At 36.9% G+C, this 21,484-nt stretch overlaps 1 protein-coding gene across 2 annotated transcripts in view; it reads right to left on the bottom strand.

Moving 5' to 3' along the window:
* LOC132149587 (protein tweety homolog 3-like) overlaps positions 1-21,484 on the bottom strand; it is a 63,238-nt gene that overhangs the window by 25,032 nt on the left and 16,722 nt on the right. For both annotated transcript variants that reach the window (XM_059558969.1, XM_059558978.1), the window contains exons 2-5: positions 14,430-14,599; positions 6,125-6,236; positions 5,745-5,965; positions 1,387-1,482 (exon numbers count right to left, since the gene is read on the bottom strand). In XM_059558969.1, the coding sequence (XP_059414952.1) occupies positions 1,387-1,482; positions 5,745-5,965; positions 6,125-6,236; positions 14,430-14,599 (599 nt within the window). The remainder of the gene's footprint in view (positions 1-1,386; positions 1,483-5,744; positions 5,966-6,124; positions 6,237-14,429; positions 14,600-21,484) is intronic.

Consider the following 21,484-nt stretch of genomic DNA (forward strand, 5'->3'; position numbering starts at 1 on the left):
CCAGGTTAAAAACGGCCTTAGAAACACAATGGCTCTATCCATTACACAGTGCATAACTCCTTCCATCAGACCTGCCAAAAACACCATCTACTAAATGACTGAACATGATTGGCCCCACACCATGTCCCTGAGGTACTCCAGCACAAATAGGAAACCAACATACAACTGAAGAAATCTTCCAGAGAATAGCTTGCTTACTTACAATAGCACTTTTCCAAAGTCTAGTATGCCGCCTACCTACCCACACAGCATTTTAAGCTATACACTTCCAACACAAAGGCTGTTTCAAAGGATAGGAATGCCAGCTAAGGCAACACAGCATGTATGCTTCAATGAGAATGCAACCTAGAACGAATTTGGAAGAAGTTGTTGGACATCTGTCCAGCGAAATCTCACTACAAATACATATATTTATTTTTAAACCTATAAACAGTATATATATCTCAAAAACACTCAATATTATAAAAATATACATTTTACTTAATGTTTTGTGTGCTTTTTAAACATTTTATTCTTAGAGTACAGAATGCAACAGTGGGGTTCCAGAAGTAAAAATCCATTTATTGTCTCCATACAGGAAAAGATTTAGCAATAACTTACAGAGCTTTACAGACAGACCTACTGTGAGCTATGAAATTGTTAAACAATGGTAAATGCTTTTGTTTAAGCCATCAGCATCATTTTAACTTGTAATCATAATCATATTCAAGAGTGGAAATACAGTACACAGTTTTGTACCTTTGATTTGAAGCAGAAAAGTATTTGAAAATCAGATAAAACCACAGTGGCAGTATTGGATTTTAAGGCCATGTCAGCATCTGAGGCTAAAATGCATTTTTTCTTTTTGGAATTTTCAGTGTCAACACACTACAAAAGAGAATAGAAGAGTGCACAAGTAAACCCATTGGTATACTCTTATTGTTGAGTCTTTTAGCACTTTAAATGAGGAAGTGTGGCAGGAAGTTACTTTCTATATAGAGCGGTTTTGGTACAGTGCTAATGTGTCTATTTTTCGAGCTATGTTGTTCAGGCACTGTGGAGAGCTTGTAACACTGTTGTTCTTTTGTTTTTCTGTGTCATCTCTGATTTAAAACTTCCCAGAGGGGGGAATAAGAGAGAATGAGACTTTATAATTTTTCTGTTGGAACAAACAGAAGAGCATAACTAACACTTCATAAATCAATCTGGTGTAACGGCTTTGACAGAGTCAGAAATTATTCATCACAGCCTCATGGAGTGGATGGCTCCCTGACAACTGAAGGACCTTTGTGGGTCAGTGACAAGAGCAGATCAAATATTGCTGGTCATTTGCTAGTTTCCGTAAGCTTTATTTTCCCTGGTGTACCACACATGACCCAAAAGACACATCCATATGTCGAGCCTTACCCAATCAGAGTTCCTTTGGAGTTGCGGATAAGGCCGAAGAGCACCAGCAAGCAAATGAGCACATCAAACAGCAGCAGACCCAGGTACCCCAGCCACCTAAAGACAACACCACATTATCATTACAAACACAGCAAAACCCACAGTCAATATAATGAACACTCTATGACAATGTATAGCAAACTCAAAAATGGAAACATTTTAAGAAACATTAACAATTCATTAACAAATAGTACAAGATGCTTCACAGATCAGTTGTCTCTTGTATATTTAAATAATGCAATCTAAATATATGTAAAAGGGGTCAGAGAAATTTTACTAACCAAGGATGCACAAAATTGATAATTCATAAGGTAACAAAAAATAATAATAATGATATTGTAATAGTGTTTCATAGTATTGCATTTTTTTTTTTTTTTTTTTTTAAATAAGTGCAGCCTTGGTAAGTAGAGGTGGGCGATATACCAGTAGTAATTTGTAGACCGGTAGAGATTTTCAACTGTCTTTATCGTGGTTAAACGCTTACGCATTTCAAGCATTTCAATTTAATAAACAAGTGATTTTGAGCCATGGAAACTCAATTAGCAGCTAAAGGAAAAACTAATTTCACAATATACGAGAGAGTTTAGCTCCAACCCTGATCAAACTCATCTACCTGTGATTTTCTAATTATCCTAAAGACACAGATTAGCATGCTCAGGTGTGTTTAATCGGGGTTGGAGCTAAACTCTGCAGCGCATTGGCCCTCAGGACAAGATTTGAATAACCCTGCCTTATACAATAAAGCAGGGATCCTCAAATCTGGCCCACGAGATCCACTTTCCTGCAGAGTTTAAATCTAACCCTAACCAAACACACCAGAGCATGCTAATCAGTGTCTTCAGGATCATTAGAAAATCACAGGTAGTAGTGTTGTCAAAAGACCCGGTACTTCGGTACCAAGTCGGTACTAAAAAAATGTAAACGTCATGGTAGCAAGTTTTCTTAAGTACCGGTGGTACCGAGGACCCGTTCAAACCCGGTTCATTAATGCGCATGCATGCACGCATGTACTGAGCATGTACAGTTGCTTGCTGAGACATGGCGACCGGCGGTGCAGCTGATGTGGTAGCTGTAAAACTTGTTGATAAAAAGGGAGGAAAGAGCAGTGTGTGGAAATATTTCGGATTTGCAGCTGATGACAAGGTGAACATCATTGATAATCAAAAACCTTGCAAACGATGTCATCAAAGTTTTCTGTCAAAAGGAGGAAACACATCTAACTTAATAAAACACCTCAAAGACCGCCACACGGATCTGATGAAAGAGTTCAAGCAGTTACATTTCAAACTAATTTCAAATGTAAAGTTTCTGTTATGAATTATATATCATTTTAATTTGAATGTCGGAATCAGTCGGATAGAAATAAACAGCCGTTTGTGTAGTACGTTAAATCGTTAGCATCAGTGATGTGGCTAACGCTAATATGATAAGTGTTAGAATTAAGATGCTTTATTAACTATTTAAAGTTTCTATACATTTAATTAAGGTAAAAAAAAACAAACAGGACGACATATAAAGGCGTTTACTGCTTTTACACAGTAGAGTTTTTTGTTTTTTGTTTTTTTTTAATATAGAGTAAGTGAAACTTGTTTGAAAAAAATGCTTGTTATTTATCTACAGTAGTTATTTAATTACTCAAATGTTTACAATCCTTGGTCTGAAATACTTAAATCATGCCATTGTTTTTTTTTTTTTTACATTTATAATATTTTAGTTTATAACTTGTTGGTCATGGCATATTTTGTTTAATTTATAAAAAAATTAGTTTTTTAGGTTTGTAATTTATTTTCATGTATTACTTGTGGAAAAACTTGAAACACAATTTTAAACAAGTATAAAGAATGGCATTGTTTAACTTTATTAATAAAAATGGTGTGTTGTTCAGCTAGCATGTTTTTGTGTTTTGCTTTGGTACAGAGAACAATGAATTTTTACTGGTAAATTTTGTCTAAATTAAACTTTGGTTTGGTACCGAAATTGGTACAGAGAACCGTGGATTTTCATTGGTATCGGTACCGAATACTGAAATTTTGGTTGATCAGGGTTGGAGCTAAACTCTGCAGCGCATTGGCCCTCCAGGGTAAGATTTGAGGAACCCTGTTACAGGCATTGGATGTTAAATACACAGTTGTATGTGTCAAATGCCTGTCTTTGCAAGTATCCTCGTAAACACTGTAATTTAGGTCTTAAAGGATTAGTTCACCCAAAAAAGAAAATTAGGCTGCGTTTTACTCACCCCCGAGGCATCCTAGGTGTAGGATGTAGGTGCGGAGTTCTATTAAAGATCGTCTTTGATCTGTCAAGCTCCATCATCGCAGTCAGCGGGTGTTGCATTCCTTCAGTCCAAAAGAAGTGAAATAAAAAGTGGGCTTCCATACAAAAAAAAGTGTCTCACACAGCTCTGGGGGGTGAACAAAGGCCTCCTGTAGCACATCGATGCATATTTGTAAGAAAAAGATGCATATTCAAAATTTAATAATCACTCTAATCTAGCCAACAGTTAGACAGAAGCAGCCCCCTGGAGCCATGTGAGACACTTTTTTTTATGGAAAGCTGCTTTTTATTTCATGTCTTTTGGACTTAAGCAATGCAACACCCACTGACTGCAATGATACAGCTTGAAAGATAAAAGACAATTATTTATTTAACTCCGACTGAATTCATCTGAAAGAAGAAAGTCATATACACATAGGATGCCTTGGGGGTGAGTAAAATGCAGCCAAATTCATTTTTGGGTGAACTAAACTTTTAAGTGAAAGCAAACAGCTGAGAAAGAAAATGTGTAATAGTTTATTGGATCTGGTCAGCTCTTAAAGTGACAGCAGTCTAATATTCCTGCGTTCTGTCATTCATGTTAATCAAACAACAAAAGACAGAAAATCTCTCACTTCTCGACTAAATCACTTCTGTTACTTTAATAAGGAGAAAAATTATTTAATTTAGTGAAGAAAATGTAATTTTTTCAACCTGTTAACTGCCAGGATGAATTGTAGGCGTCCCACATTTACTTCACTATATTACAAATAAATCTAATCTAATCTTGACAAACTATATATCGTTGGAAAGGTCTAAGACTCCCAAATAGATATTTTAGATATGTTTTTTGCAAAGAATTATGTAGGAAAAGTAATCGATTAGTTTATGATAAGATAACCCTCAAAAATCTACATTATAACTGGAGTTTTGACCTTTGTTAAAAAAAAAAAAAAAGACTAATTTGTGGCCTTTTTCTCATTTTAGAAATCATCAGAAATTATATATCGACTGAAAACTTAAAATCTCAAAATTCATCCTTTGAAACCCATTTTAAAATCAGATATTGCATTACCATGAAAATGGTACATCAATATGTTACAAAATATTTTAATTCATGAATTATAAAAATTTAAGTTTGGATCGTGCACTACAAAGTCAATATTCAAAAATGTGAGTGACAGTTAAGGGGTTAATACATGTGCTAACTTTATGCAATGTAGCATTTTCTAACTGTTCTACTGTAGTTTTTTTTTGTACTTTTGCTTGTAATTAGTTTTTTATTGTTATTTAATAGCTGACTGTTTACTTGTCTTCAGTAAGCTTCAGTGATCCATTTACATTTTCAGAAAAGTTTATTTATTATTATTTTTTTTTAATCAAAGCCAAAATTATTTGGTTTTCTGGCTTTATCCTGTTTTGGAAGCCTAAAATTTAACTTATTTGGCTTTTAAGGCAAGCAAACAGACCCCAAAGCAATTACTTTCAGAGAGAAATGTAAATGGCTGTCGAGAGGTGGAAAGAGGCAGCGAGTGAACAGAATACTAATTTCTATTCTCTCTGAGAGAGCACTGTTCACAACTTATCCGATACAGAGAAATCCTTTGAGCACTTTTTCTTTTTCGCCTGAGACTTTTTTTTTGGATGTCAGAAAGGTTTTACAACACTTTCAAACAAACTGAAGTTCATTTCAAAATGTCTGTCAGAAATTTTTTTGTGTTGTCACAGCATTAAAATTTCAGTTACCAGTATTTGCCAGTATTTTTTGCCACATTTCCTTTACCAAATAAGTTTACTCACTGAAGCAACCCTTATATTTTAAGTTAATATTTTAATAACACTCTCACATGTTCACAGCTCTCTGATGTCACTTAATGGTAACATGACATTTTTGTGCAAATGTTTTATAATAATAAATAAATAATAATTTCCTTTTTAAAAATAAATCTGTATTCTCTTTTCAATTTTTAGAATTGATTTGGTACTGAACTAGAATATTTATACCTACATATGAAGAATATTACATGTAATATTGCCATTCCTGTGAAAGAAATCAAAGTTCATACCTGTACCAGTCATATAGTTCAATCTGGGTTGCCAGATCCTCCAGGGAGATGCTGAGATCGCTCCAAAAGGGAATGCCAGTCATCTGACGAACCAGCTCACTCCGCTGATCCTGGAGTTTGTGTACGATGGACAGGTAATCAGTGTGCTTTGCATACTGGTCCTTTAGTAGCCGAAGGTTCTCGTCCACAGTCTGGCTCTGAGCTGATGTACTTTCTGACACCTACAGACACACACATTTGCTTTCTAAGTTGTTTTTCTCATGAGCTACAGATCAGACAGTATAACATCTGAGTATGTCCGTGAGATTGTCAAGCTCTGGTGTGTTTTTGGGGAGAAGGAGCACTTAGTGAACATAACCCAGTGCGCATCAGTGCCTCACCAGTCTGTCCACTCCTGACACGGTGCGATTAGCATGGCGGAGGGAGTAGGTAAACCGATTCACGCCATCACAGGTTTCACCATTCCCGTAGAAACCAACAGCAATGCCAGCGCTGTAAGGAGACAAAGAGAGAGGCATTCAGACTCTATTGTCTTCATAACTCATCTGAACACACATGAATGACTTATTTAATAAGAGTGAATTCTCACAGATCATTCAGGGCACTGATTTACAGCACTCATTTCTAATCAGGAATGTTTCAGGGATACATGTAAAGATTTAAAACGAATTATAATAAAATCCTAAAAATAATCTTGTGTTTATTTTTGTAATAGTCATAAATACACTATATGCAATATGCACAACTGTTAAAATTATTTTGGCTAAGATTTGTTTGAAATTTTTTTGTTAAACTCTTACTCCGTAAAGAAACATAAAATTGATAATACTGACAATTATACAATAAATGCAGTTCTTTTGAACTTTCTATTAATCAAAGAATCCTGAAAAAAGCATCCTGCTTTTAACGTTGATAAAAATGCTTCTTAAGCATCAAATCAGCGTATTAGAATGATTTCTGAAGGATCACGTCACTATAAAATGGAGTTGACTAACGAACTCATAAAAATTAAGTTGTAATAATTTCACAAAATTACAGATTTTTACTGTATTTTTGATCAAATAAATGTAGCCTTTCAAAACCAGAGACTTTCAAAACTAAACGAAAATCTACAGTAGAGTATGTGAACAGCATAAAAAGCCATACAGCTTAAAAATATTTAAAATCAGCTTTATATGGACATTTGATGGGTTGTAAATAGTGAAAGAAAGTGAAAGTGAAAGTGAAGTGACATTCAGCCAAGTATGGTGACCCATACTCAGAATTTGTGCTCTGCATTTAACCCATCCGAAATGTACACACACAGAGCAGTGAACACACACACACTGTGAACACACACCCGGAGCAGTGGGCAGCCATTTATGCTGCGGCGCCCGGGGAGCAGTTGGGGGTTCGATGCCTTGCTCAAGGGCACCTAAGTCGTGGTATTGAAGGTGGAGAGAGTCAGCTAAAACTGTCAGCTTAAAAAAATGGCAAAAATGGAAGCTGTGAGGTTAATAGAGTCAAATACATCAAACCATAAATAGGAAAGAGTTTAGTATTGTCTGAGAGAAATTAATTCTGAACATTACTGCATTACATATGGCTCATAACCAGAAGGATGCTGGTTCAAGCCTTATAAATGCAATAAAACATATAGCCCTTTGCTCCAAAGGAATGCAATAAGATCCCTAAATGTTAACGTAATGACTACTCGCTTTATATATTTGTACAATTTGCCACTAACAAAATGCTTTTAGTCCATTTAGTCCAAGCGTCTGTGCACATGTGAGAACCACAAGAGGACCTGAACTAGTGGTCAAATGATCGATAGCACTCTGTGAAACTTAACACAACATTGACTCAAACTGTTGGGCTACAACAACAGCGCTGGGAGAAGATGGATGAAAACTAATCGATTGCGGTAACAGCTTTGACCAACCAGAGAATCGGGTCACAAATAAACGGCTGCCAACAAACCCACTAAGGCTGTTCACAGCAATGTACAGACCACCTGCACCATCTGCACCAGAGATAGGACCACCAACACATCCGACTTGAACTTGTTGCCTCACCACCAGGTGGCAGAAAAGAACAAACTGCTGCCGGAGCTTTCAATCCCACTCATTCCCATTCCCCACCCTCTCTCGCTCAAGTATGTCACCCAACTCCATTGTAAAGCCTTCAATGGCAGCTACAATCAGCAGCCACCCCGCTTAAAGGGGTTCTGCGGCTAAACAAAGAGCGATTCACCACAGGAAAAGCCCCACAGCTCTCGGCCAGAGTACATTTAAGACACATTCCGTGTATTTGCCAGTCTTATCATTTGCTTCGCAAATGGGCCAAAGCATAAGTATTAAGATTTCACAATAACGTCTGAGTGTGAAGGACCCATTGTGGCTGAAGCACTACGCAGGAAATGGCTTGAGGGAGAATTTCTCAAACTAGCTCTATATTTTGTAAACATGCAGTTAGTTGTGCTAAGCCGATGTGTTTTGTTGGTTTTATTCTCCATGCGCTGTGCTGTTCAGACGGGGCGTGTTGCAGCACGAATGTGCAGATCTGGAAGCAGATGTCACCTCGCCGTCGCCCCAAAGCCACGGTCATGTGACCCATTAGAGAGGTCTCAGTGGAGTTCCCAGCCTTCCTGCTACACTGTAAATCTGGTGGATAATCTGCATGAGCAAAGTTAACTAAATACACAAAAACCACAGTCTAATCTCTCATAGCACAACATGAATGGTTCGAGAGTGATACGATGGACATCTCATTTTGTTTGTATTAAAACAAATTATAATGCTACCTGTGCTTACACTACTCCAGAACTATGCAATGACTTCACTAAGAAATTATCTGTTTGTTAGAAGCAGAGGTTCATACTGTATTTTCCAAGCAGGAAGAAATAAATTAGTACTTCTGGACTATTTGTGTAAGGTAGCATTCTGGGTTTTAAAATGACAGATTTTCTTTTTTTAATAGAATTTAAACAAATAATAGATGCAGTATGTTGATAAAAAAACACCTTGTTAAATGTTTTTACTTAATGTGACTTTGCCAATGTGACTTACTTCTAAGAATACTATGGTATGACCATTGTAATCATATCAAAAAAGCTATGGGTAGGCAAAATAAGGCTGTCAGCTATAAAACTGTCAGCTTAAAAAAATGGCAAAAATGGAAGCTGTGAGGTTAATAGAGTCAAATACATCAAACCATATAAGAGACATCCCAGATATTAGTTCTGCAGAGAGAAGGGAGAGTGAATGTGGGCTCTAAGGCAAGATATGACTCGAGGACAGATCAATCAATGTTCCCGCAGCTGTGGCATTTAGTGGTCCCATATCACTGCTGTCCTGTATTAAAGAAAGCTCAGTCTGTCAGACAGTCTCTATTCTGGGCCACAGCTCTCATGGGTCCATACAGACATACTGCAAACAAATAAATAACAAAAATAAGCCACATGACTCATCAAAATCTATCCCAGCGCTTGAGTTGTATAATATATAATAAGTAATGACCTGTGATTGTTGATCAATGTGAATGGGGTTAAATGCTCCTTAGAGAATAACACTCCACTGACTGGACAGATCACGTTGAGCAATCTCATTACTCATGCTCATCCTGGTGCGCCCTTCCCCCTAAAGCACAGCATCGCGAAGCAGTGGGGATTTGGTTAAGTGGAGCGTCTCACAGCTATGACGAGACTAGTTTGGTTACTGTACCCAAAGAGTGAGCGGCCTTTGGTGTTGTATATATATGTATACATACATACATACATATATATATATATATATAAAAACTCATAAACAAATAAAATAAACATTACACATGACATAGAAATGGCAGGTCTATTAGTTTGCAAAACTTAATGTGCAGATTTTTGATCGCTGCACTGCTATAGTTATCAAATGTTTTTTTTAAAGCATTTTCAAATTCAATCCCACATTTAAATATGGTTCTCAATCTAAACATTTAACAATGTGTAGCTAGCAGGAAATCATTTAATTAATGTCTGTTATTGGTTATAATGCTCAGCACTAAAAAACCTAAAACAAATAAAAACCTTTGCCACATTCAGATTGAATACACATACGAGAGTGTTTAAAAAGAGCTTATTTTAGTGAGGAAAAAAATGGAAATCTTATATTTATCTTTATAGTTTTATGTATAAAATGTATGTATACAAAAATGTTGGATGGACAAGCTTATATATTCCCATCTCAATTCCTAAATGAACTGCACACTAGCTGCTGTGATGCTATCAGAGCCGTTGAAGGGACTTTAATGACAAGTCATGAGCTGATTAGCATAAACGCTGTAAAGGTTTCAGAGTCTTGCTCTGAATTTGCATAATATTTAGTTATGCAGCGCTATGGCAAAAATATGCCTGAACCTGCAGACATCAAAAGTCCAAGCGTGAAACTTAGGTGGCCTGTGCATCTGGATCGAGTCCTCGAGGCTGTTTCACACCAACTACAATCAAACTATTTGACAGAGGTGAGGATCAAACTTTAATCACTGAAAACAGAGCAAATTCATGCGTCTTGACTTCCATGCCACCAATTCTGACTGAACAGTGTGCATTTGAAGGGATTTCATCTGGACTAAATAATGAATGTGGTGCAACAGAACTCAACAGAGACATAAAAGAAACACTCCTATGTAGGAGCATATAACAACATGAAACCGAAATGTTACTCAAAATAAACCGGAAACACTTAGAGTCAAATGACTGATGACATGACTGATTGGACAGTGAAGGAATCTACAGTAACATGACTAATTCTACCGTTTACGAAGACTCCTCTGTGACCTCATGAATCACTGACTCAGGACAGGGGATTGCATGTCTCAACCACATTTTGTAAAACATTCTTGTACTCTCTGGTTTCTATTTGATCACTCATGTGTTCCTTCAAATGCGTCCACTGAGATTTCTTGTTAAGCTCTCAAAATATGTGCCTTCATAAGCAATTCTCAGGAAGTTTCATCATACAATTTGCTTCCAAGAAAGACCAAAAATTGCACAACTCCAGATATCTATTTCAATAGAAACAATTATCTGGCATATTTAATACCAAATCTGGTGAAATATGATAACCTTCAGATGGTAAACATTACAATGGGTTCTTACTATAACAGTGTCTATATCCACAGAGTCTACAGGAAGGCTGTCCACTGTATGGACGGCATGAGCTTGTTTCCTCCTCATGCATAAGTGATGAGCAGTCCATGCAGTATCTGCACTTTTACACATTTTCCATGCTGATTGGTGTAGAATATCTTCAGAGATTTGCAGAATAAACTTAAATATGGTCAATTTAGCTTGAAGCTCAAACGCAAGAGATGGGTGAGGAGATTTGTATGAATGACTTACAAAAGAATTACGTGGAAATAGGCAGAACTTTCAGTGGAATTCTGCTGGTGCAGTTACCGTGCAGGCGTGCTGATGTGAAATAAGATAATGTTTGATGTTCGCCGCTTTAAAGTGGAATATTTTTTATTTTCAGTGGACACTAGGGCTGCACGATAAGGGCCAAAATGATAATCACGATTATTTTGATCAATATTGAGATCACGATTAATTAGCACGATTATTTGTTGATTTTAACCAAAACAATTTTTTATTGTCACACAAGCTAATTACATTTACTGCCTTCACATCCATATTGTGCAACATTCCTGCTAATGTACAGATATGTGCATCAAAATAAAATAGGTCCTCTTATTCACCAAAATTCTGTGAATCTCCTTAAAGAATAAATAAAAATAAAATAAAAAGTAACATTTCATCCTATACTTAAAGTTTACCAATAAAGTGAGAATAAAATCTGCCTAAAGCATTACTGGCTGCAGGCATGCATTATGAGAATATTAATATCACATTATGAGAAATCCTGAGTCATGTCCCTCGCAGGTGTGATGATTATTAATGGTGTTTGTGTTGAAAATGGGCTCATCTTCCTCCCCATAGGGAGGAATCAGCAGGGAGCCTGTGAACATGACAAAGAGAGTGTTCTCCATATTTCCACTTCCACACAGGACCAGATGTGCACTGATAAACTTTCAAAGAAGTGCAAACTCACAGCAGAAAGCCTGAGACCAAGAAAAACCGAGAGAGAAGAGTTTTAGTAACTGATTTAGCAAAAGAGTGAACTGAGTGCGAGACTGACAGAGAGTAAGGATTTGTGAGACTATCTCTTCATGGATTGAACAAGTAGGTCCACATGGAATCCCTTTCCCCTCACAAGATCAAAAAACTAAAAATCAAACAAAAACTAAAGATACTAAAACAAACCACAAAAACAAAAAGCAAAAGAAAACAAACTAAAAACAAAAAAACAAAGCAAACTAATACCAAATCATAACAAACCAAACTAAAAAGAAGTAAACCAAAGACCAAAGAACAGACCAAAGAGAAATAAATAAACAACATCATCAACTATGTTGGTCTAAAACACATGTAATTTACTTTCTGTTATTGATTTACATTTTGTTTTATATCATATGTTTTTGTAAACGTGCATTGATGTATAATCTAAATAAGACCAGCATATTTATTAAGTAACTATTAGGGTGAAGTCTGCTTCCATGGTTGCTTTAGAGAAGATAAGAAGACACCGCAACACAGGCTTTTTTTTGCCTCGTCTGAGCTCTTTACAACTTCCGAGCTGGGGAAAAAAGCTGAACTGTACTGAACACAGGATATACTGCTTGGTGTGTAACTCTTAGTGACCATAAAGTTCACACCTGTCATCAACATACACTGAAGAACAGAAACTCACAAAACCACACAGCAGGCCTCTCATGCTGACACTATCAGGGACGGACTCCCTGAAGAGCGAGCGCACGTTAACATGGAAAAAACTGGAGGATCGGTCATGAGATGTGGGGGGTGGAGGTGGAAAGGTGGTCTTTTTCGTGAGTCCTTGACGATGGCTGTAATGCCAAAAACCATAATTGCCGGGAAAGACGCTGCCATAGCAACAGTGTTTATTTGAGACAGGATGTCAGACTGGACAATAGCGGAGCCTCAACTTTCCCACCAAATTCTTTTCATTCACATTGTGCATCAAACATCATCATAACAAAAGCCAGCTTTAGTTATTCAATCTGTTTATTTATGAGTCCTTCCACTGGTTTGCACTCACTCACAGAGACATCTTGACATCTTGAATTTTAATGGATTATAACGCACAAAAAAACCCACTACGGTTGGTTCTGAAGACAATGAAGGAAACCTAGAGTGAAGGACAGCAGAAACACTCTTTGTGATTGCATGCATTATAGCAACAGCACCAGACAGAAGGTTGTGTCTGAAGTAATGACTTTCTCAAGCACAAGCCCACTTTATTCTGCAGCTCAGCACTTTGTCATCATCGACATTATAACACACCAGGAATTAAACGGTCAATGTTTCACCTCAGCAAATTTCACAAACCAATCAATAGTCATCTGGTGATTAATTCAAGCAATCCAAGACTTGTGTGTAGAAGGACCAAGAGTTGATTCTCAAGTAGTCAAATGTGCTTTATCAATTTGCATTGAATGTTCAATTCTTTTCAAACTGCACAACGAAATCCAAATGACTCTGTCGTGATCAAAGGACCTTTAAAGGGATAGTTCACCACAAAATGAAAATAAACCCATGATTTGGTCACCATTTAAGCCATACTTGGTGTATATGCTGACTTGCTGCGAAAGTCAATATATACGGTGTAACCGGTGTTAAGCCGCAACACTGGTTACGTCAACTGCCCAAAACTCAAACAAACTCAGGGTTTTATCTGTGCTTCCGTCATGGCAGAGCAACAGTGAAGAGAATCCCGCTAAGCAATCTGGTTCAAGTTCAGCTGCCTGAATAAGAAACTAAATGTCTCATGGATATCTAGTTCACTTTCTACTCAAACTCTGATGCCATTAATAACCTGGCAAACTCTGGCAATTCCAGTGATCAGTTCTTCATCAAAAGCACTCATCTTATCAACCTTCTTACCATTGACTTCTTTACCAGATGGACTGATCAACAAAATCTGGGCACTGGTAATACCTTAAAAGGGTAGTTCATGTAAAAATGAAAAATTCTGTAATTTATTCACAATCATGCCCTTCCAACCTTTTATAAATTCCTTACTTGTGTGAAACAAAGGAAGATATTTTGAGAAATGTCTCATTGTCTATTGTAACCAAAATTGTTTGGCTGGCAAAACAGTTTATATTTCTCAAAATATCTTCTCCTCAAGCCAATGAGTGCAAAAAGGTTGAAACAACCACCAAAGTAACACACTAAAAACAGTAAGTATTGGCTAAGCATTTCAGTACTGCCCTACTGCCAATTTATTTCTGTCCTGATGAACTTTCATATTCATACAGTGAACATTTCCATTTGGATAATCCTTACATTAGCCCTAGCCACTGAGGCATTTTGGGGCAACAGGTAGAAATAACCCCATGCCTGCAGTTATATCAAACCCCAGAGAGAGCTCCAAATGAACTACAGAGATTAGTACAGAAATGAGTTCCCTTCCAGAAATTAAACCCTGCAGCCCTTCAGATAATACACCTCCCTTTTCACTCTAACAAACAGAATGACGTTTTTCCAGCTGGGATCATTTGATAAAAGCATCTCTCTGGAGACTCTGACAACAGTTGTCATCTTCAGCTTGAACGAGCCGCTGATATGAGGAAGAATGCATTCAGACTCACCTGCAGACGAGGGTGGCAATGATGACGCACCAGGCGGTGCAGCAGCAGTCTGCGTTTGGCTGCTCGTCGCTCTTCTTACGGCGGCAGCACAGCCAGCAGGAGTAGATGAGGAGGAAGAGGAGGTCCAAGGCCAAGCATGCCAGAGCTACACTGCCCAGCAGCAGGATAGACTGCACAAGAGATACAAGAGCCACCCAAATAATCAGTTATTTAAGACATTATCATTATGGCTTTCTCTGGTTCTGAATATTAATAGATACCCTCAATTTTTCGGTTATAACATCTGGAGAGAAATAGCCTAGACACCGGACAAAGATGAAACTTTCTAGTGCTCATGTCGAGAACCAAATAGAGTATACGTTGAAAGACTTTATATTAGTCTCTACAACAAATCACCGGCTCCCTGAGCTCAGTCTCTCAAACAGCTTGTGAGCCACAAATACCAAAATGAGTGGCTAACTGCGCTAAAACGTTCAAATACATACAAAATGATGTCAAAATGCCCGTCTTGGTGAGTATCCAGTTAAACACAGTCAGTTTTGGAACGTTAAATAGCGGAGAACGAGAACGTGTGTTGTGTAACAGTATATTGGGTCCATGGATAAACTCTTAAAGGGACCGCAGTCCAATATCCCTGCTGCTGTCTGTCATGTTAATCAAAGAATAAAAGACAAAGAAAATCACTCTCTGCTCTTGAGTTATACGTGTTATAACTTTATGGGTAAACATTCATTTGTATTTAATTTTGTACAAAGAAGACTACAGAAATTAAATTTGACAAAAATTTACAATTATTACTTTAATTTCTTTAGTATTTCTTACATGAATATAAACTTACTTAACCTGAAAACCTAGTTTTAAAGCTCTCTTTTTTTCTATTGCATTTTTGCTATTTTTTTTTTGTTCTTAATTTATTACTGACTTTTTACTTGTGTTTTTTTATGACAATAAAACTGTGTTGAATAAAATTAGATTTAGGTTTGTATATGCTGTCAATTAAAGCGCTTATAATATAAAAACATTTAATCTGCAAAAATCGGTAAAAAAAAAAAATAATTAAATCTGAATCGGCCAAGAAATAATCTCTAATTCTTTTAGTTAGCACAGAGTTTGTATTTCTTTTTGATCTGAACTTATGTATTAAATGAATATTGCAAAAATAATCTACAAAAATGTTTTTTTGTAGATTAAACAACAACAATAACATGCTGCTACATATAAATGACCTAATTTACTGTTCCTTTTCTTGACAATGACTCTTTTTACTTCGAAAAATGACTAAGAAAAATCAAAGGCATCTCATAACACTTCCCCTTTTATTAAAATTGAAAACTATGCATAGGTCACTCTAAACTGAGTTTCCCACTACAACTCACTTGACAAGTAACCTGCAGGGAAAGTTTAATGTACTGTATAATGAGGTCAGAGCTATTCTCGGTTAAGACACACTTCACTCTGGCAATCTTGTTGTGACAACCACACAGGGATTAAGCACTTTAAGATCGTCTGCACTCACATTCCTCAAAAACAGACCCAATTCTTGCCCCGCCCGATTAGCAGGGAATCGTTCAAACGGAGACACCCATGATGGGTTTGGCCCGGTATTGAATCAGTTAATCTGCATGGACTCACTAAACCCCTCTTCGCATGTAAGCATTTCAAATCTCCCAAATCACAGTTTCCATACGGCTTTCAAGCTGTGCCAAGCTGTCCGTCAAGCTCCCAGTGTGTGATCACAGGAGAGCCAGGAAAACTATTGTGCTGGTTCAAAAGGGCCCAGCGAGTCAGACTGGAAAAGAGAGCAGGTCTTTAAAGCACAGACTGTAATGTTAAAAGGGCATCATTGCTCAACGCATTTACTTTAAAACATAAAGCCTGATTGTTTGACCCAAGATAATTCTTTGGGCTTATTAGGCTTACACTATAGTGTAATATCACCACTTGTGATCTATTGACACTGTCTAAAGAAGAACTAGAAATCATGGACTGACAATTGTGACAGTGAGTTTAGAAGTTTGTTTGATGCAACTGTAAACAAATAAACAAGATATCAATCAATACAGCTGTATATTAACATTTGTTTCATGTTTGTGAAGTAGTCGATTTCTGAAGGATCATCGGGCGATACTTTTTTTCTGCTTGGCCGCTGTGTTTGAGACGGGACTTCTATTTTGACGGCGCTGACACAGTGTTCACATTGTCCCTCTTGTTCGCCATCGTCTTTAACAGTTCTGTCTTATACGGATAGAAGTCTGTCTAATAATCAGATAGAACGGTTAAACAAAGGAATTAATGTATACAAAAGGTATCATAATGATTGTTTTTGTTATTAGTAATAGGCAAGCATTATAATACTTTCTCGTTTGAAGTCAGCATTAAGCAAATATGCATTTATATCATTTAAACACATCTTTGAATGACTAATGAACATTTAATATCACAAATCTTGCGATCTTGTGAAGTGTGTATGTGTATCACGCATGATCACGTGTTCTTTGTGTGACGGTCGGTCCGTGTGAACTGAATGCTTTAAACTCGTGCTTTCAAATCAGGCTGCACTTGCATGCATTTGCCCACTATCATATTCATGTCATTTTTCTCTGTGTGCTGTATGTAAAATGAGTGTTACCCTGGTTTTATTTATAAAAAAATAAAATAAAAAATAAAAGATTCCCAATGCACACAAACTTCCCAGAATACTGAGAGCCCTGTTGGTTACAGTGTTTACTGCCATTTTAATTTAGTTTTTTTTTATTTAGTTTTTTATACAATTTGTGAAAAATACTTTGTCATCTAAAGTAGAAGTATGTTTATTTTACACATTTATTTTAATCCATTGTCAAATGATTAAAATTTTCTAAAATCAAAATTGTTAAAGAACATCAGTTTATCAGATTTCTCAGATATGGTACCCACACTGATAATATTATCCCTTTATGTCTGAAATTTTGAAGAAAAAATATTTTGATTTTCTACATTTATTATACAAAGTAAGATAAAATGCACAGGATGCTTGAGCAGATTGTATTAGCAGCCTGTTCTATGTAGCATTTGTCTTGGAGTCAAAGCGCACATATAGTGAATGATAAACTGCACAGCTGAAGATGGGGGGAGAGAGAGAGAGAGAGAGAGAGAGAGAGAGAGAGAGAAGACACCTGGTGTCCACTGAATGGCACTTGTTCACAGGATTGGAATTAAGTAAAGATGTCACCTCGTTTGGCCACTAGTTAGAGGTTAAGCTCACTCCTGATGTCCCAGTTGGGGTTTCCTTGATGCGCTTATCTGTGAACTTTGTCCTACTTTTAATTTCAGCTTTTGATGGTCTGTTTCCATTAAAAGGAGAACAAAGGCAGCTTTGCTTTTACAGGGTTTCTGCAGGGTTTAATCAGTCCAATTATTTTAAGACCTTTTTATGACTATTAGGATTTGAATTTATGACCTACACGAATTACGATAAATAACTTCAGTCATTAAAATACCATTCAAAAGTCTTTTTTTTTTATTATTGACTTTCATTGAAAGTAACAAGTTTTATTATTTAAAGAGTTATTCTATTATTTCTTAAGATTAAGAAACTGGAGCCTTCGCTTTCTTTTTCTTGAGTATCAAGAACACAGGAACACTTAACAACATAACTTTGATAGAAATGTACGTAATGGATTACAATTAACCAAAACTACAGACAACTGTTATTATGACAATATTTACACAACTATCAATACCTTGTTGACCAATTACCAAGCAATGCTTCATTTTGTTCAGACTGTGGTGTGAAAAGGTTTCATTAGGCCTAAAAAAAAAATTTGTTTGGTTCCGGTTTCCGACCGACCCTGTCAATTTATGTGCGACCCAAATTTATTTTATGAGACTGGGGAAGAACGGTCTTTCACACATCGTTAATTAAATTACAGTTTCCTTTAAATGCTGTTTTACACTTAAGTAATCCGTTAAAACATTAAGTATTGCATCAAAACCCTTTAACTGTCAATTCCTAAAGTGAGCTATAACTTAAGGTTTGGAAATCGTAACATTAAGAGAAACACGGGGGGAGGGGGGAGTCAACAATATATTGCGGAACAGAGAGGGCACTGACAACATGCTGACAGACAGGACATTAACATTACCAGCTTACTTTTAATATGAAACAAAGTCTCATTTGGTTATTTCACCTTTCAAATGTGGTCATTTTTTAAAGAAATGTAAACAATAAATACCGTTTTGTGGCTCTTGAATGTGTCGAACAGATCGCTGTAAGTTAGATCATCAGTTAAAACTAACTGATCGTCTCTTGCTTCTAGTTAATTTATAGCATCAAAATCAAATAAACCACATAAATGAACATAAAGAATGTTGTTTGACTACAAAAAGATGTCTGTACACTCCGTTTTTCAAGTTCAAATCCTCCATGTTAATCTACTATGAGATCGCCTGTCAAACTCCCGCGAAGGCTTTTTGTGTGTGTGTGTGCGTTTTGCGTGTCTATGGCAACAACAGACTTTAAACGGGAATACAGAATCACTGTCGTAAAAGTACCGGTACACACATTTAAAATCAGCGTAAAACTGTGTGTGTGTGTAAAACTGCCACTGGAGAAAAAAAAAAAAAAATAAAAAAAATAAAAAAAAAACCCTACCGACCAATGACCTCAACTGACAACCAACCGGAACCAAACTTTTTTTTTTTTAGGCCTTAGCAATTCAGAAAAAAAAAAAACACATAAGCAATGCATGGTGCTTTATAAGGTGCTCAATAATGTTTGGTCCCCATTTTATATATAGATAGATAAAACATTTATATTTATCTATTTCACTAGTACACTGTATGAAGATTCTTTGGGTATAATATGTCACAGTTTGCTTAAACTCACTTACATAAATGTATTAGTGTCCTGTACCTACTAGTAAAATATGTATATCAAAATTATATCTGGAGTCTGGATAATTTTTGGTTTGACTGTGCATAAATTCTTGTTAAAACTACAAAGTAATGCAGTCAAGAGTGAGTGATTTTTCTTTCATTTTCTTGGATTAACATTACAGCAGCCAGTAGCTAAATTAGGCGCGGTCACTTTAAGAGACGATGAACGCATCTTTTTCCTCAACGGTTTACTTTCACTTAAGAAATAACTGACAAATAACTGAAAAAAAAAGTCATTTCGAGCATACTTTCCAAGGCGGGTATTTTGACATATTTTTTATGTATTTGTCGGCACAAGAGCAAAAAGAAGCAAATTCGGTGTACAAGCGTTTTGAGACTCCTTTCTCTGCGTGAGCCCTGAACACCGTGGAACTGAATTGGGCTCTTTCACATCCTTTTGTTTGTTCAAAACTGCGATTAGTATTTGTTCGTTCATGTGCAGGAGGCACTGGTCCGTGATAAGCGGCTCTCTCTCCGCACCGAACACAGCACGCGAGTAACCAGCTACTCAGTTCAGCTTTTCCGCGTCTTGTGTTTGGATTAGTGATGGGAAGTTCGATTCTTTTCCGCGAACCGGTTCTTTCGGACGGTTCGATTCAATAAACCGGTTGAAAAAACCGGTTCACCGGTTCTTTTACGCTCGACGTAATGTCGTCATTGGCTATGACGTAATGACGTCACGTCTATCAAACATTCAAATATATAAAGTCAGTAATCATAACTTTAGTCAGTTAAAAACCTCACAATCATGAAAAGTTTACAATTAAGTTTTGCAACAACGCACCCAAATACAGTAACAGCAATAATGTGCATATGAGGATTTAAGTCTTGAAGATATAAAGTAAATAAATTAGGTGTCATCAGCGCAGAAAACACTATACATAAACCATTGCGATGTATTTGTTATTAAATGAATTTACGTTTCGCCAGATTGCCCCTTCATTCAAGCCCTCGGTTTACCCGCGCTCATAACATTAGCACAGAATCAGTTCAGAATCAATCACCAAAAGAATCAGTTCGGTTCAGACGCGCTGTGAGTCAGTCGGCTTCACGCTGAATCACGCATGCGCAGTATCATCAGCTCCTCTGTTCTCAAAACGGACACGTCCGAAAGAAACGGTTTTGGTTCAGTGTACTGATGATCCGAAAACCGATGCAACCGGTTCTTGACTCGAGAATGAGAATCACTCTAACCGGCACGTGCTGCAGTTCAGTATAATCAGCGGCTCTACTCGTGTTCATGTTCTGTTTACTACAAACTCAATTTGTGAATGTGTCATCATTAACTATAAATACAGTACACATTTCATAAATCATCACTTATTCCTATTAAACATAGAGTCTTTAGAGTTCTTAATTATTGTCCAACTTCCCTGTAACCCCCTCTGGCCTATTCATAATCTACAATATACAGATTAGAAACATTCATCTTAAAAAAAAATAATAATAATAAAAATGTATATAGATCTTTTATCACACTTTCCGAAATACTTTACACGCATGCGCAGTAGCATCAGTTCATCGGTTCTCAAATCGGACGCGTCCGAAAGAAACTGTTTTCGTTCAGTGTACTGGTGATCCGAAAATCGATGCAACCGGTTCTTGACTTGAGAACGAGAATCAGCTCATCAGTTCTCAAATCGGACGCGTCCATCAGAAACGATTCTCAGTTCAGTGTACTGGTGATCCGAAAACCAATGCAACCGGCTCTTGACTCGAGAACGAGAACTGCTCCAGCAGTGGGCCTGTTCGTTCGTCATCTGGCTCGGCTCGGTGTTCATCTTCAGTTCGGTCTACACAGCAGTTCAGTCAGTGTACTGTTTGAGTAAATGAATTACTCCGGGATAATGGTTTATTCTGACTCAGAGGGAGTGTCAGTCACGTTAAAAAAGTTAACATCTTAAGTAATTTGTGGATTAATGCTTATTGGAGACGTGAACCGTTTCAAACGATTCAGTTCGATTTGGTGAACTGGTTCAACCGGTTCACTAAGAAGAGCCGGTTAAATTGAACGATTCGTTCACGAATCGGACATCACTAGTTTGGATGCTTGATACTGATTGTTAGCGACGGGCTTGAGCCAGCTACTAAACGCACCGTCTCCGAGCCATAGATTGTTAAAGGTACATTTTCCCATT

The sequence above is a fragment of the Carassius carassius genome, chromosome 1 (assembly GCF_963082965.1).
Source record: "Carassius carassius chromosome 1, fCarCar2.1, whole genome shotgun sequence".
Classification (NCBI taxonomy): domain Eukaryota; kingdom Metazoa; phylum Chordata; class Actinopteri; order Cypriniformes; family Cyprinidae; genus Carassius; species Carassius carassius.